This window comes from Pseudorca crassidens, chromosome 9, assembly GCF_039906515.1.
Source record: "Pseudorca crassidens isolate mPseCra1 chromosome 9, mPseCra1.hap1, whole genome shotgun sequence".
NCBI lineage: Eukaryota > Metazoa > Chordata > Mammalia > Artiodactyla > Delphinidae > Pseudorca > Pseudorca crassidens.
The window spans coordinates 75,775,704-75,793,185 of NC_090304.1; the positions used below are offsets into that span (position 1 = coordinate 75,775,704).

Consider the following 17,482-nt stretch of genomic DNA (forward strand, 5'->3'; position numbering starts at 1 on the left):
TTTACCATGAACCCTTTCACTTAGGTGTTGTCATTCCAACTTTATAGATGAGAAAACTGAGCATCTAAAAATGTTTGACAGCTTGCCTAATATCTAATAGCCAGGAAGATGCAAAGTCAATATTTTTCCCTAGAACTCTGATGCCAAAGGCCAGACTCTGTTAGATTTTGACAGTTTCTTCATCTTTCCTAGTTGTTGATGAGCATGACAGTTTGAGAAGTATTGGCTGAGTGTTTTACAGAACATCGCTGAATTGAAATCTGTCTGATTGTTTTTGTTTTTTTTTTTTTTCATGATGAGAATGGGGTTATAGCTTTTAGGGAGGAAGTTCATAGAAGTGAAGTACAATTCTCAACAACCACATCATATCAAGAATGCATTACATCAACATGACTTACCACAGTTGATGTTGACCTTCATCAATTTCTCCATCTATAAAGTTACTCATTTTTCCCTTTTCATTTTGTACTCTTAGGAAGAAGGTCATCATGCACAGTCCACACTTAAGGAGTGGGTAGTTATGAGCATATCTACGTAAATTTTTGTAATTCTCCTGCACAAATTTTGAACATGGCAGTGTGTTATTTCAATCATCTAAAATCAAATATATATTTATTATATATATTATATATCATCCTTATTTGTTGAAATAATATAGTTGATATTTTCAGTAATTCTCACTACTTTATACACAAACAACTTTTAGTTATTATCTTCAAACGGCTCTGAGATAAATGTTATTACTCTGATTGGATTATTTTTTAAATGTAGGAGTTAAGTTTGTCTATAATCAGACAAAGTAAATCATGAATTATATATATATATATATATATATCAGTATATACACACACATATGGTTTTATTTTATATAGAGTTGGACATGAGGAAGGAAAAAATATCTTTGAAGGTTGGAAGATTGGGTAGAACAAGGACAGGGAAGTAGTGTAGTAACAGTTAAAATGACAGGAGTGAACTCAATTAATTGCTTGGAAAGACCATTGCAGCCATCAGGTGTAGATTATATTTTACTAGTATAGCAAAATGACCTAACAAGAAAACCAGAAATAGAAGTTAATTGGTAAGAATAATGCTGCTACTTCATAGGAGAAAAAAGAAGTGACATTGGGAAAGCCTAATAAATTGTGTTTAAGAAGGAAATTTAACTATTATTTATTGAGCACTTACAATATTCCAAGCCCTGAGCTTGGTGCTTTCACATGTCATTCCCATGGAACTCTCAAGAAAATAATTTCACGTAATATATTTTTTATGGTGAAGGAGGTTTATTCACTTGTTCATTTATTAAGTTCCTAGGAGTTTTAAGGTGTTTTGCTAGGACTATCACAATTAATAAAGTTCTATCCTTTCTCAAGGCCTAGTTTACAAAACATAATTATAAGCTGATAATAACAAAAAAAGGTGATAAATGTTAAAAATCACATATATATTGGTTATATTGATTATGGAAGAAGTATTAAACCCTCCTTTGGTTGTATCTTAGAGTTTCCTATCTAGAAACTCTAAAATTTAAATTTATTTCACAAAACATGTGGCCTTGTTTTATTTGTTTCAACTTGTAAAAACATGGGAAGTCCCTTTAGATTTTACAGAAGAACTGGCACAGTTAATACAATAGGTGAAAACAATGCCAAGCATCAACTTGTAGGAGTGAAGTGAATATACCTTCCCCTTTCTTCATGAATGGCCGGAAGGCTAGATCAATACTGCTACAGCCATGAGTGATCTAACTAATAAACTAGATGCCTTGATGTGAGTCTTAACTATGGAACCAAAGGCTTCTAAATGTAATATATAAATATTTTTTTCTTGATGATTAAAGGAAAGAGATCCAAAACGAGAAAGAGAGAAAGAGAGAAGAGAGAACTACACAGCTGTAAATTTCTCCAGAAGGTACTACTCAAATCCTCCTTAATTTTCCCTGAGCAATAATCAGCAAACTTCTCATTAGAAGGAATTTTAAACGGTTTGCTGATTTGCAAAATGTGGCATGAGTGATATGTACATTACTTGCATAGTTGGTTTTGTGCATACATATGGCACATGCTATTTTGGAAATGTACACCCTCTGTGTCCATTATAGCTATTGAGCACTCTATTCCCTGATAATCATTTATAGTTACTCATCACAGTTTATTATTAGAAAAGTAATGAATCGGCAGTTTTATGCACTCTCCTTTAACAACCTAATCTTAGAAGTTTCCAAACCACAGTATATAGTAATAGAAAGCAAGCGGATTGCCCAAAGTTATTTCTGGATGTTGGGCTGCACATTTTTCAGAGATTACGTAAACTTTAGTAAATCTTCTCTTTCATTGTCCTTAATGAATTCTACTATTACTCTCAAAGTGAAGAGTTTGGTTTATATAATAACATGTTAAACTTTCAGTAAGTCTATATTGATAATATAAATTTACTTCTACATGTTCTCTAATTTTTACATAGATGGATTTTTCCCCAAACTGCTGAGATATACACAATATATAGTTATACTTTTCAGTTGGAGAAACTGAAGAACAGATAAGTAGGAAAAGAGGGGTATCTTCTCTTTCACCACAGTTCTCAGAATTTTCTGTGCCTTGGAGGTGAGCTCAGGAGAAGTACCACACAGGAGACCAATTTTATTTGAATGTTTCTATTTCAAATTACACTTATTTCTATAGTTTAGGGGCCAAGGAATTTGAATGTTTGCCTCTGCTATTTTGTATCAATAGATCCTTAGACAAAAATTTTAAGCAGTAAACAGTATACAAATCACTATGCTAAGAACAATCATATTGTAAACCTATACAATACCAGTTTTTATATCTTAGATATAGTTCATTTTTAAAAAAAATCTTTAGACTCTATTGAATCAGAGGAATAGAGAACACACACACTCCTGTTTTGAATGTTGTGAAAGACATTTCTCTCCCAAGTATGGGGAGACAGGTCTGACCTCTGAGCTGACTAAATGTGTTACTTTGTATTACTTTGACATCTTAGGAGGTATACCACCATAATGACAAATTGTTGGAGAAATGAGACTATTAAATATTATAATTTGGAGTTCTTTCTAGTTATATTATCTGTCTCATAAATGTATAACATTTTCCTGTTTGATTTTTTTTTTTTTTTCTTCGCACTACGCGGGCCTGTCACTGTTGTGGCCTCTCCCGTTGCGGAGCACAGACTCCGAACGCGCAGGCTCAGTGGCCATGGCTCACAGGCCCAGCCGCTCCACGGCATGTGGGATCTTCCCGGACCGGGACACGAACCCGTGTTCCCTGCATCGGCAGGCGGACTCTCAACCACTGCGCCACCAGGGAAGCCCTTGTTTGATTTTTATATAAGAGAAAGGCACTATTTGAACCTTCTTAGGAAGGTAAAATTCCAAAAATTTCTCAGACTTCTCAGAACATTGCAATATAATTCTAAGTAAGGCATTTTCCTATACACTGGTAAGGGACAGGAGGAAAATAAAGATGGATGGACAGTTTCTGACCTCAAAGTGCCATGCAACATTTATGAAATATGTTCTGTATACCAGGAACAACTACTATACAATTCTAGGGAATAGATAGAATGCTCCTATCTTCAAGTAAACTATACATAGTTTCCAATAAGCCTTCACCCTACTAGCTAATTATGAAGACTGATTTTAAAGAATGAATAATATTTAGGACTGTAATCAATTTCATAATTTCATCATCACTCCCATCTTCATCACCATCATCATCTAACGTGTTATATGCAGTACTGTGTGCCAGTTACCATGCTAAAAGTCATTTATATTTTATTTCATCTAATCCATCTTTTCTGTGAAATAGATGTTATTGTAATCCCATTTTACAGAGGAGGAAACTGAGCCTTGAAGAAGTCATATAAAATTCCCAAGATCACCATATCAGTCAGTATGGACACAATGCTGGCCGTTAGTACAACATCATACTGCATTCTCTATCAATTTTTCCTTCACAGAATAATTGATATTATGCAATTGTTTTAACTCATAAGTTAGAGTGTATTATTGTTTCCCTTTTCTGTAAATGAATCAACATGTTTAAAATTTGTTTTTAATGTTTTTTTTTTAGAAGATGTTGGGGGTAGGTGTTTATTAATTAATTAATTAATTTTTGCTGTGTTGGGTCTTCGTTTCTGTGTGAGGGCTTTCTCTAGTTGCGGCGAGTGGGAGCCACTCTTCATCGCAGTGCACGGGCCTCTCACTGTCACGGCCTCTCTTGTTGCGGAGCACAGGCTCCAGACGCGCAAGCTCAGTAGTTGTGGCTCACGGGCCTAGTTGCTCCACGGCATGTGGGATCCTCCCAGACCAGGGCTCGAACCCATGTCCCCTGCATTAGCAGGCAGACTCTCAACCACTGTGCCACCAGGGAAGCCCAACATGTTTAAGTTTGAATAGAAGATTAGCAATGAGTAATCAGAAAAGGATGAATATAACTAATTTAATTGTTTTAAATTCCTAAAGTAAATCAGCAAGCAGACAACAACAACCAATTACACATTTGACCTTATGATTTACGTTATACTTTATTATAAACTGCAGTAGCAGATGGGTGCCAATACTGATGACATAGCTTCTCTGTTTCTACTTCTTGTTAACCTTTTATTTCACTTGTCTTTAAAGTGAGAACTCAGAAGTCAGGGAAGCATCTGCCGCTGCTGTTTCTCTAGAGGCAAATTAATCTACATCAAAGCATCCTGGAGAAAATATTTAGAGTCAAATAGTAATGAGGAAGGTATAACTTCATACAATGATTAATGCACAGCAGAAAACCAACCCCAAAGCAAGAGACTTAATCACAAATATACTGGTATGGCAAAGAGTACCTGATAATATGACAAGTTATCACTGTGGCATTCAGCAAGGATAAAATATCAGTATTCCTATTTTGAAGTCTATTTTTTTCTCATGTCTTTATTGTACTGACAATTAAATCTATACATAATCCATAACTCTCTTATAAAATGTTTGTAAAATTGGTGAAAGCAATGCAGTAAGAAGCTTCTCCATCTGCAAGGAAAAATACTTGTATTTATAATCTCAAGTAGTCTGCTACAGCCAATTTTTCTGTTTAGAATAAATTGATTTTTGGCTATGCATAAATTAAATGTCAACACATCTCTCACAAATCTACTTATGGGCAGCCAAAAACCAGGCTGTTGAGCTAGAAAACAAATTTAATACAAATAACTGCATCTTATGTTTACTCAACAAATAGATACAAAAGAAAAGGAGCTTTAGTGATCCCAAGTATGTCAGTGTTAATTAGTTGATTTGTGAAGAGAAATTCTGCCTGTTTCCCTCCTCCCATCATGGACCAGGAAAACTGTCCAGCTATGTCTTATAATGCATTAGCTCCAGCTGAACAAACATAAAAAGAATAATAAAAGTACTCATATTTATAGTGTAGTATTGGTGTCACTGTGTGAATATATTCAATTTAAATTGACAGACCATTCCCTCCAGAAAGGTTTCAACTGAGTGATACAGGTGATGCTATTCTTCTACCCCCACTAAAAGAGAGAGAAAGAGTGTGTGTGTTTGTGTGTGTGTATGCATATTTAATGAGTACCTATTGAGTGCCAGAGACTCTTCTAAGCGCTGTGACTGGGAGATACAGTAGAAAAGAAAACAAAATTCTTAACTTTCGAAGAAGTCCAGCAATGAACAAACATATAGAGTATGTCATGGAGTAGATAAGTGCTAGGAAGAAAAATAGAGCAGGGTAAAGAGGATGGGTAGTGGTAGAAGTGTGGGAGGAGTATTTTGAGAGGTTCTCTTGGTTAAGGTGATATTTGAGCCTGGAGCTGAAGTTTGGGAGGAAACTGGGAGTGTGGATATCTGGGGAAAAGTGGTACAAGCAGAGAGAGGAAAGCCCACAACCCTGAGACTAAACTTGATGTTTTCAAGGAATGGCAAGGAAGCCTTTGTGTTTGGAGTGGAATGACAGAGTAGACAATGGTAGACAATCAAAGATATACCAGGTTAATGGGCCTCCCTGGTGGCGCAGTGGTTTAGAGTCCGCCTGCCGATGCAGGAGACACGGGTTTGTGCCCCAGTCCGGGAGGATCCCACATGCCATGGAGCGGCTGGGCCCGTGAGTCATGGCCGCTGAGCCTGCGCATCCGGAGCCTGTGCTCTGCAACGGGAAAGGACACAACAGTGAGAGGCCCGCGTACCACAAAAAAAAAAAAAAAAAAAAGATATATCAAGTTAAGAATATTTAATTTTATTTTAACAGAGAAAGAAAGCTATTAGAAGATGGTATTGTCAGTGGTTTTTAAATTTCCTTTGGTTCAATATTATAAATTGTTATTTATATTATTTTTTGAAAAAAAGTAAAATGGACAACTCAATACTGTAATTCCCAAAATATTTGCTGTCATGGATTGTGTCAACAAGGCATCTGAAAAGATAAATTCTGTGATACCTGGCACCACTGATATGTTAACCTATTAACACATTGTTATATAAGATTATTGCCAGTTATTCCCATTATTGTCAGTTCACAATTTTTTAACACTTTAGGATGGTAGAGGGACACCAAAGGAATATTATGAAGTAAGAAACTGAGATCCATAGAAGTTGAGTGACTTGCCCACACTGAAAAAGTCAATTAATTCTGCTCTTTGGTTTTTGTCAATAATGTTTATTCCATTTCAAAAACTTAAGTTTTTGAAATAAAATCAGACAATATAGAGCATAACAGACAATGGCATGCTGGAGCCAGTGCATATATGATTTCAAAATTTTGTGCACCTCACTGCCCCGCTCCAGGTGACACCACACTGGCAGCTTGAAATCAGCCACCGTGGGAGTATTTATACCATGGAGACTGGCAAATGCTATTATACAAATCAGGACTCTATTTATTTTTCTTTTTTGGAGAACCTAATTACCATGCACATTTTCATGAAAACGGAACATTTTAATATTAGTCTTATATTGAACTTGCTACATTTTATTGAAAATATGTGCTTTGGGGCTTCCCTGGTGGTGCAGTGGTTGGGAGTCTGCTTGCCGATGCAGGGGACACGGGTTCGTGCCCCGGTCCGGGAGGATCCCACATGCCGCGGAGCAGCTGGGCCCCTGAGCCATGGATCCTGAGCCATTGCCACTGAGCCTGCGCGTCCGGAGCCTGTGCTCCGCAATGGGAGAGGCCACAACAGTGAGAGGCCCGCGTACCGCAAAAAAAAAAAAAAAAAAAAAGAAAAGAAAATATGTGCTTTGAGAGGTTAAATTCCAAGAGACAGAGCTGATCTAGTCATCTATGTATCCACCCTAGAATCTAACAAGTGTGTGTTGACTCTAAACACTATTACTTTAATGGAGAAATTTCTTTTCTTTTTTTTTTTAGTGCATTTAAGTTTATATTTGCTCCAATTATTTTTTGATCATATTTATAACCCTTATAACAAAGAAACATCCAGTGAAACACAACATGCCATCCATATCAGTAAACAGATGTTCCAAAATTTTATTTTGGAAAAGAAGGCTTTTTTATTATCACTGACAATAAATACAGTAATTATGATTTTTCTTGAGTGTTTTATTCTGAATTCTTTTCCACCAATGCTGTACATACATAGTTGTCTATATCATCTTCTTTTTTAAAAACTGATTTAAAAAAATTATTTATTTAATTTATTTATTTTTGGTTGTGTTGGGTCTTCCTTGCTGCACGTGGGCTTTCTCTAGTTGCGGCTAGCGGGGGCTACTCTTCGTTGTGGTGCGCAGGCTTCTCATTGTGGTGGCTTCCCTTGTCGTGGAGCACAGGTTCTAGGCACATGGGCTTCGGTGGTTGTGGCACGCGGGTTCAGGAGTTGTAGCTCGCAGGCTCTAGAGCGCAAGCTCAGTAGTTGTGGTGCACAGGCTTAGTTGCTCCACTGCATGTGGGATCTTCCCGGACCAGGGCTCGAACCCATGTACCCTGCACTGGAAGGCAGATTCTTAAACACTGCACCACCAAGGAAGCCCTCTATATCATGTTTGAAGAGAGTTTTTCTCTGTCTCTAACTTTAAAGTTCATTATTTTTGCTATTTGCCTTTTCCTTTTTTTTTTTTCATTTTAACATCTTTATTGGAGTATAATTGCTTTACAATGGTATGTTAGTTTCAGCTTCACAACAAAATGAATCAGTTATATATATATACATATGTTCCCATATCTCTTCCCGCTTGCGTCTCTCTCCCTCCCACCCTCCCTATCCCACCCCTCCAGGCGGTCACAAAGCACCGAGCTGATCTCCCTGTGCTATGTGGCTGCTTCCCACTAGCTATCTACCTTACGTTTGGTAGTGTATATACGTCCATGCCTCTCTCTCGCTTTGTCACAGTTTACCCTTCCCCCTCCCCATAGCCTCAAGTCCATTCTCTAGTAAGTCTGTGTCTTTATTCCTGTTTCACCCCTAGGTTTTTCATGACATTTTTTTTCTTAAATTCCATATATATGTGTTAGCATAGGGTATTTGTCTCTCTCTTTCTGACTTACTTCACTCTGTATGACAGACTCTAGATCTATCCACCTCATTACAAATAGATCAATTTCGTTTCTTTTTTTGGCTGAGTAATATTCCATTGTATATATGTGCCACATCTTCTTTATCCATTCATCTGACGTTGGACACTTAGGTTGTTTCCTTCTCTGGGCTATTGTAAATAGAGCTGCAATGAACATTTTGGTACATGACTCTTTTTGAATTATGGTTTTCTCAGGGTATATGCTCAGGAGTGGGATTGCTGGGTCATATGGTAGTTCTATTTGTAGCTTTTTAAGGAACCTCCATACTGTTCTCCATAGTGGCTGTATCAATTTACATTCCCACCAACAGTGTAAGAGGGTTCCCTTTTCTCCACACCCTCTCAAGAATTTATTGTTTCTAGATTTTTTGATGATGGCCGTTCTGACTGGTGTGAGATGATATCTCATTGTAGTTTTGATTTGCATTTCTCTAATGATTAGTTATGTTGAGCATTCTTTCATGTGTTTGTTGGCAGTCTGTATATCTTCTTTGGAGAAATATCTATTTAGGTCTTCTGCCCATTTTTGGATTGGGTTGTTTGTTTTTTGGTTATTAAGCTGCGTGAGCTGCTTATAAATTTTGGAGATTAATCCTTTGTCAGTTGCTTCATTTGCAAATATTTTCTCCCATTCTGAGGGTTGTCTTTTGGTCTTGTTTATGGTTTCCTTTGCTACGCAAAAGCTTTTAAGTTTCATTAGGTCCCAATTGTTTATTTTTGTTTTTATTTCCATTTCTCTAGGAGGTGGGTCAAAAAGGACCTTGCTGTGATTTATGTCATAGAGTGTCTTGCCTATGTTTTCCTCTAAGAGTTTGATAGTTTCTCACCTTACATTAGGTCTTTAATCCTTTTTGAGCTTATTTTTGTGTATGGTGTTAGGGAGTGATCTAATCTCATACTTTTACATGTAGCTGTCCAGTTTTCCCAGCACCACTTATTGAAGAGGCTGTCCTTTCTCCACTGCACATTCCTGCTTCCTTTATCAAAGATAAGGTGACCATATGTGCGTGGGTTTATCTCTGGGCTTTCTATCCTGTTCCATTGACCTATCTTTCTGTTTTTGTGCCAGTACCATACTGTCTTGATTACTCTAGCTTTGTAGTGTAGTCTGAAGTCAGGAAGCCTGATTCCTCCAGCTCCGTTTTTCGTTCTCAAGATTGCTTTGGCTATTCGGGGTCTTTAATGTTTCCATACAAATTGTGAAATTTTTTGTTCTAGTTCTGTGAAAAATGCCAGTGGTAGTTTGATAGGGATTGCATTGAATCTGTAGATTGCTTTGGGTAGTAGAGTCATTTTCACAATGTTGATTCTTCCAATCCAAGAACATGGTATATCCCTCCATCTATTTGTATCATCTTTAATTTCTTTCACCAGGAGAAATTTCTGATAAATTATCTTTTTAAATATTATTTTTTTAAATTACAGCATTTTCAATTAAAAATAGTTGGATCTAATGTTTCAAATAGCAGTTTGATTATATTTTATGTTTATATTTTTTTCAGGGAGTCACTTTTATATTAGGTAGCCTTGTTCTAATTTTAGAGTGGTAATATGCAAAGTGATTAAACCCATTCATTCATTTGGCAGGCAAAGCTTGATTTGTTGAAACTACAGATTATAAAAACACATTTTTTACTAGCCAATGACTATAACTGGAGTAGAAATCCTAAATGTACAATAATGACATGAGCAAATATGTCAATTATAGTTATTATCTAAGAAAACACTATCAACAATATAAATACAGTCGAGTTAGCATTAATTTTAAGATTTTCCTGGAAATGCATAAAAGGTATTTCATTAAGGGTTAAGTTTTATTTTATTTGTAAATGAGTCTAATACTTTTTATTGTTCCTGTTGAGTTGAGGTACTCAATTGTTCCCACTATTTTATATTATTTTATTATTATCTAGGAAGATATAAGGTTAGTTTAAGAATGTAAAGTATATTCAATTATAAATACTCTAAAGACAGAGACTCAGTTTCCCTTCTTTTGCAAATTCATAGTGCCAAAGGGGAGTTTTAATTTATTACTTTTAATCTTCAACAAACACAAATTGTAAATCATGTTCTTTGAATACTAAAATCATGACTAGGTATTGTTACATTTAATAGACTTTCTTATTCTTATTTTGGTGAGATGAAGCACTCAACTGGATAGGATGCGATGTATTTCATTATGGTATCATCAGAAAACCTTTGTATTAAAACAGATCTCTGAGAGTTACTTTTGTAAACTTTACATTATGCTGATATGGGCAACTGTTTTATAGATTTATGAAAAACTAACCTTGGTCACAGAAGTAATTTATAGATTAAAGTATTCAGGGTCTTTGAAGTATCTGATGCCCTGCTTTTATATTTCTGCTGCTTACAATACTGTTAGAAAAGTCAATCTTGCAAAGGTTAATCCAAGATTATACATGCAATTTCTTCATGAGTTCAACCAGAATATTAGGGAAGAACAAAGAAAGAAGCTATTGGAATGAACAGATTGCTCAAAATAAATAGTTTGTAGTTTCTGAGTGAAAGGAAAAAATATTATAGTACCAGTCTGGAAACTACTTTAAAAAAGATATGGAGCTAGTCTTACTCTATATGGATAGGAAATTGTGGGAAGTGTGTTTTTTGTTTGCTTGCTTGCTTGTTTGTTTAACTAGCTCCAAAGGCAAGAAAAGACAGTAAGTATCAAGTTGACATCAAGGCATTAAATATCTAGAAAGATCAGTTGTGTTAAAAGCTCAATGTGATGACTGAAGGGGTGATTCATACTGCAAAGTTTTAACCAGAATAATGGAGATTATTTGCATGTCTCCAGTTCCTCACATGGTAGCAAAAAAGGCACTATGAAAGATTTTCTAAATAGTTCCTTTTTCTTCTCCTCATGACTGCCTAAAATATAGCTCTTAAAATGCATGCCAGAAGGGTTTGCACTAGGATCTTTTAGGTTTGAAGGAAGAGACATATGCCAGCAGTCCTAAGGCAGGATGCAATATTTTTTTTTCCTGGTATTCAACTAGTTCTAGGGGTTGGAGTATCCTTCTAATGTTTAGACGTTCAGATATCTCTGCTTTTCTGTCTGCTTCTCACTCTCGAATTATCCATGTAGAGAGCATTTGTTTGGATTTTATCTTCAGCAAAAATTAAATTTCTTATTGGAGTCTTTTAGTATGGACAGTGATTCCTGATTATTGAGACTAACTTGATCACTTAGTTTTGGAAGCCACATCAACTGCCTTTAGAAAGAATTCCTTGGGGTTTCTTTCTTCCTGAGGCACTAGTAAAATTGACAGGCATTTTGAGTCTCCTTGGCCTCTTCAGTAAATTCTACCTAATATCTGTTCTATTTACTCTTGCCAGTTATTTTTCTAAAATGTCTATATAATTTTGTCATGATCCTGAATAAAGGTTCTTATGTCTCCCTATCACCTCCACACAAAGTTTATATGCAATTGTGTGACACGCAAGTCCTTTAATTGTTACAAAATACCCTACGTGAATTGGAATTGTGGAATATGGAGGCAGACAAATCATATAGGTTAATGTATGTTTTTCCACTTAGCTAGCTATGGCAATTCTACTTATTCCTTCCAAAACTCAGTGCCCTCAACTGTAAAGAGTGAAGATTATACATGATAAGGAATATAGAGTGTCTCCATAGCATAGTGCCTGTTACTAAGCAAGTACCAAAGTAAATGACCAACAAAGATTACTTCCACTTACCCATCTCCTATTTCTCAGAAAATCTCTTCAACCACACAGAGAGCAGAGATCCTGTTAACCATCACCCCTATGTCAGAGCAGCTGCACTGCACAGCCTCAGGATGCTTTCCAAACTGCAGTCAATGTGAATTGTACCCTCTGTGAACAGAGTGTACAGACCATGTACCTTTACATGGTGAACAGATGTGAACAGACCATGTCACTTTACATGGTGACCTCACTCATTTTCTAAAGGCTTTGCCTTTTGGTGGGTTGAAAGGACAATGAAACAAGCTGAAATTCTTAGAAGTTGAAAAGTTTATTTTATAACATTAAAAATTGTTTTACAAATTATTGCAATTCTTTATTTCTTGTTTAAGTGGTTGCTTCTGCTTTTATCCTCTAACTTTGAATGAATGTTAAAACCATGCTGTGCCTGGAAGGGCTAATTGGTTGTTTTAGCTTATTAGGGCTGGGAGTGTTAAATATAGAGCCTGACAGCAATGGAATTAGGGACAATACTAAACCAGAGTTTTATGGACTGTAGCTAATGAATGATATGTATCATGCCCAGTTTTTAAATAGTATATTTTGCTTACACTATATTGGATTGTGCCGTGGGGGTAAAATGAGGGGAGGTTAGAGAAAGTGATGCAAGTTTCTGGGAAAATTTAAGTTGGCAGTGGGTTGGTAATTCTTGTTTCAGGATATTTCTATTGTTATATTTCCCTTAACTATTAAGCAGTTGCATAAATTCTTGTTATTCTTGTATTCCAATGAATTACATCTCTGAAAACTCATAGAGGCTTAATTATTTTTATTAGTTCAATAAATATTCAGCAAATGCTGTGCACCAAGCATAGCAACTTTCATTGGGTATGTGGCATGGAGCAAGATGAAGACCTTCTCACCAGGCATTCATAGCCCAAGGAAGAAGATGGATAATTAAAATAGAGCAGGATAAATACGGCAGTCAGGGTGAATACAGGGTGCTAGGAAAGTGTGTCTAGTGCTGAAAGATTGTTAGAAATGATTTAGTACAACTCTCTAATTATAATGCAAAACCATGGGTCCGTTGACTGTTGCCTTGGTTTGGTTCAAAATCCCTCTTCAGTAAATCTTGGGTAACCAGTTATCCAGTCTCCTTTGCAAAAAGAAAATTACTTCAGTGAAATGCATTTGGAAAAATTAAGCTAAAAATATATGGGAAAAAGATTGTCCTCAAAAGGATGTATCAAGTATATGTCACAGTTTAGGTAAATATGAATTTTTTTTCAGTGTGCATGCAGACACTGAGATTTTAGAAATTTCAGCTTGAAGTGCAAAACAAGGCATTTCAATATTAATGGTAATAATTATAACAGTTCACATGCATGATGCCATATTATCAAAAATACTCTACTGTTCTAATAAAAAGAACAAGATTCTAGAGTTCAAATCATGGCACTTCCAGAACTTGAACAATGTATCTCTCTTAAGTCTCAGAATCCTTGCCTGAAAGAGGGCATAATAATGCTTACATAATTGAGTTGTGGAGAGGATTAAATAAGATAATGATGAAAAAATACTTTGTTGAATGCCTGATACATTGAAAGTAGTTAATCAAAGGGAGCTTAAAAGAAATAACTATTTAACTAGTAACCATCAGGTCTTACGGTTACATAAGAAAATACAGAAAGTAGAGCTTTTCTTTACCTGAAATAAAATTCTGATAGTATTTTCCATTTCCAGCTTGAATTTCACCCTCATGGGGACAAAAGAAATTGGAGCAATTCTCAGCATTCTTGCCATTTGTTGTCCATGTAAAGGCAGCACTGCTCCCCAGGTGCACAGTCACAGAAATGTACCTTCTGGGAAGCATGGACAGCAGGACTCCACTTTCAGATGCCTCCTCATTCTTTCCTACCTCCTTCCTGAAAATTGTAATTCATTCTTTACATCAGAAAGATTCTTTTTGTCAGAAAGAGCACACAAAAGCAGTATAGGAAGAGCTTTCTTTTATAGTCAGGGTATGATCCTAACTGTATGTTATTCACTGAAATTTTTCTCCTAATACATATTTAAAGAGTGCTTACCATGGGCTAGGCACTGTTTTAAGCTCTGAAGATACTGGGACAAACAACAGACTTCAGATCCCATTACAGAGTTTATGTGGTCTTGAAGAATTAAATGAATGGAATTAACAAATAATTAGAACATAATTTGTGATAGTGAATAATTTTGACAATAATTCGATGACCAGTGATCTAATTTCACTTTAAGGAAGCTACCAAGGGAACTAGGTAGGAGAAGACTTACTCTGTATATTCTTACTGATAAAGGAAGCTGTAAGAGCAGCAACAGAACTTGTTGTTGAGCCCAAGTTCAAGCCCAATGGACAGTGAGGTCAAACAAACAAAAACATCAGAGTTTGGAGCAGAGAAATGTTTATTGCAAGGGCCAAGCAAGGAGTACAGGCTGCTCATGCTCAAAAGACCTGAACTCCCTGATGGATTTCAGGGAGGCATTTTTTTCTTTCTTTCTTTTTACAGTATGCAGACCTCTCACTGTTGTGGCCTCTCCCATTGTGGAGTACAGGCTTGGACGCGCAAGCTCAGCGGCCATGGCTCATGGGCCCAGCTGTTCCGTGGCATGCGGCATCTTCCCACACCAGGGCACAAACCCATGTCCCCTGCATTGGCAGGTGGACTCTTTTTTTTTTTTTTTTGTTACATAAATTAACCCATTTATTATAGGCTAGCAAAGTATCAAATGGTGGCGCTTCTACTGGTCCTTCAATTCCTTCAGTCTTCTGATGGCAGACTTTACTGTGACGGCAGAAGTGGTGTTGTAGGTCCACGCACCACCAGCTACCGTTTTCATGCAGGAACCACAGTGCCAAATGCCCACAGCTCGTCTCTTCATCTTGGTCTTGCCACAGAAGGAGCAAGTGTACTTGGCGTGCTGACTGATTTCAATTTTCTTCACCATTTTCCTCAGGGAGGCACCATAACGGGTCCCGTATTTGCCCACGATTCCGACCTTCTTGGTGCGTTTCGCCATGACGCAGCAACCTAGGTCCAAGCCCACAGAGGGCAGGTGGACTCTTAACCACTGCACAACCAGGGAAGCCCAGGGAAGCATTTTTAAAGGCAAGGTGAGGAAGAGTGTTGCAGGGTGCATGATCAGCTTGTGCACAATTCTCTGATTGGTTGATGGTGATGTCACAGGGTTGGCATCACACATCATCAATCCTTAGACTCCAGCTTGTCTGGGGTCTACATGCTCATGGTCATCAGGTAGTTAGCTTCTTCCATCTGGTGGGGGTTTTAGTATCTGCAAAACAACTCAGGAATATGCATCAGTCACTGTTATCTATGTCCTTCAGGGAGGAACTAAAGATTCTGTGCTGTCAGATGATTAATTTACTGTTTAAGTTGTTACCAGTTCTCCTCACCCAACTGCTATTTTTTGCCTTTATATGTTCACATTCTTTTAATCATTAATTCCCTAGCCAGGCTTTTGTGACTCAGGGGAGGCCTGGGAGACTAACTAAAACTTTTCTACAAGTAAAAAGCAGGCAGAGGACATGGGGGTGAGGGGGTCTGCCCGAGGAAGTCCCAGGTTCCTGCTTGGTTACAAATTCAGGACTGAAAGCATTTTCCTTCCTTCTCTGTTGCAAGTAGCTACCTTAGAAACTCCCAAAATGGAAGTGATTTCATATCAAAAAATTCTAATACATTCAAATTTCTAAATAATGTGATTTATGTTGCATGATATTGGTTTTTGACAATGTTGATGTGTGAAAATAATTTGCCATTTTTATGACTGATTTTTTTCCCATTTTTGAGTACATGGCATGTGTCAGAATTTTATGAGCTTTATAAATATACATATGTGAAATATTTGTAAGATTTTCTTAGTCCAATAAAATTAACTTAGGATGCACTTTTCTTTGTAAGTCTAATTTAGAAATTTGAGTAAATCTTCCGATTTCTCCAAATCCAATTCACTCCCTTATTTACTTTGCCTTTTAGAAAGATGGCTTTTAGTGGAAAAAAATAGCTGTCCTGCAAATCTTGCAAATAAATCAACAACTTATCATAGATTTTACATGCATCACAAATTTCCAGGGTCAAATTTTGTGGTAACAATGTCATTCTGAAAAGAACTGCAGCTGTCTGTTCAGGTGTGTTCAATCTCTACTTGATAAGAATAATTACCTTCCACCTTCAGTAGGTAATTGCCTTTTGATTGTGGTCATCAGAGCAATCAAGACAGTGAGAGGTGGAAATCTCGGGTAGGATAGGAGACAAAAGGAAGAATCATAAACAGAAATTTAAAAGGAGAACAAGAAAGAAGAGGTTTAATTTGTTTCTAATACTTTACTCTGCAGTAATAGTTTGAATACTTGCAGTCATTAAAATCACCATAATGTACAACCTGGGTTAATTAGTTTCAAACCTTTATTTTTTTGAAGTGGAAAACTAAATATTTTTAAACATTTGATTAAGATCATTAACACATTCATATGAATAACATCTTACTCACTAATTTAATCTACAAATATTCATTGCACACATATCATGTAAGGTACTGTTCTAGGTGCTTGGGCTACATAGAGATGGGAACAAAATAAAGAATATTTCTGTCCTAACAGAGTTAACATTCTGATGATTGAAAAACAAAACAAAAGAGATTTGTATTATTTTAAATATTTATAAGCAGAGATAAATTAGAAGCAAAGGGAATAGAGGAGGTTTTTTTTATAAATAGAACAGTGAAGAAGAAATATTTGATAAGTTAACAATTTTCTTAGGTGAGACTCATCTTGGGGATGTGTTTGCATGCAGAGAAAACAGCAACAGTTTAAAGTGTTTAGAATGTTTAAGGAACTATAGGATGCCAATGAGTCTAAGAATAGTGTGAGCAAAGCATGAGGTATAGGTATTTGCAGATTAATTGAGTGCATCTCCCTAAACTTACAACTTACAACTTGCAAATGTTGGGGAAATATAATTAAAAACAAAATCTCCTTCCATCCCAGGAATCTTCTCCACAAAGGTAGTAGAGAAAGAAAACACTTTTATTATTGAATAATAATTGAATTAGAATATGATGTTACATCACAGATGATCAGCTAAGTGATTTCAAAGACAGAAAGGAATCTCACCACTTATTTACTAGTCAATCAATACTACTCATTATATACATGGTCTCAAACAATAACTAGTCCTCAAGTAAGAAGACTTGGCAACACCT

General features: G+C 36.4%; 2 protein-coding genes across 4 annotated transcripts in view; one reads left to right on the forward strand and one right to left on the reverse strand.

Moving 5' to 3' along the window:
* CNTN5 (contactin 5) overlaps nucleotides 1–17,482 on the forward strand; it is a 1,387,157-nt gene that overhangs the window by 410,806 nt on the left and 958,869 nt on the right. Inside the window, exon 3 of one of the 3 annotated variants that reach the window (XM_067750786.1) lies at nucleotides 1,841–1,911. The exons of the other annotated variants lie outside the window; for them this stretch is intronic. The gene's annotated coding sequence lies outside the window, so the exon portion shown is untranslated. The remainder of the gene's footprint in view (nucleotides 1–1,840; nucleotides 1,912–17,482) is intronic. 3 annotated transcript variants of the gene reach the window in all.
* Nucleotides 14,994–15,311, reverse strand: LOC137229684 (large ribosomal subunit protein eL43). Its single transcript, XM_067747648.1, has one exon. It carries the CDS (start codon nucleotides 15,281–15,283, stop codon nucleotides 15,005–15,007), a length of 279 nt encoding a protein of 92 aa, XP_067603749.1. The 5' UTR covers nucleotides 15,284–15,311; the 3' UTR covers nucleotides 14,994–15,004.

What these genes read in the sequence shown, in the direction of transcription:
- LOC137229684 (XM_067747648.1), bottom strand. Translation starts at nt 15,283, where the DNA reads ATGGCGAAACGCACCAAGAAGGTCGGAATCGTGGGCAAATACGGGACC.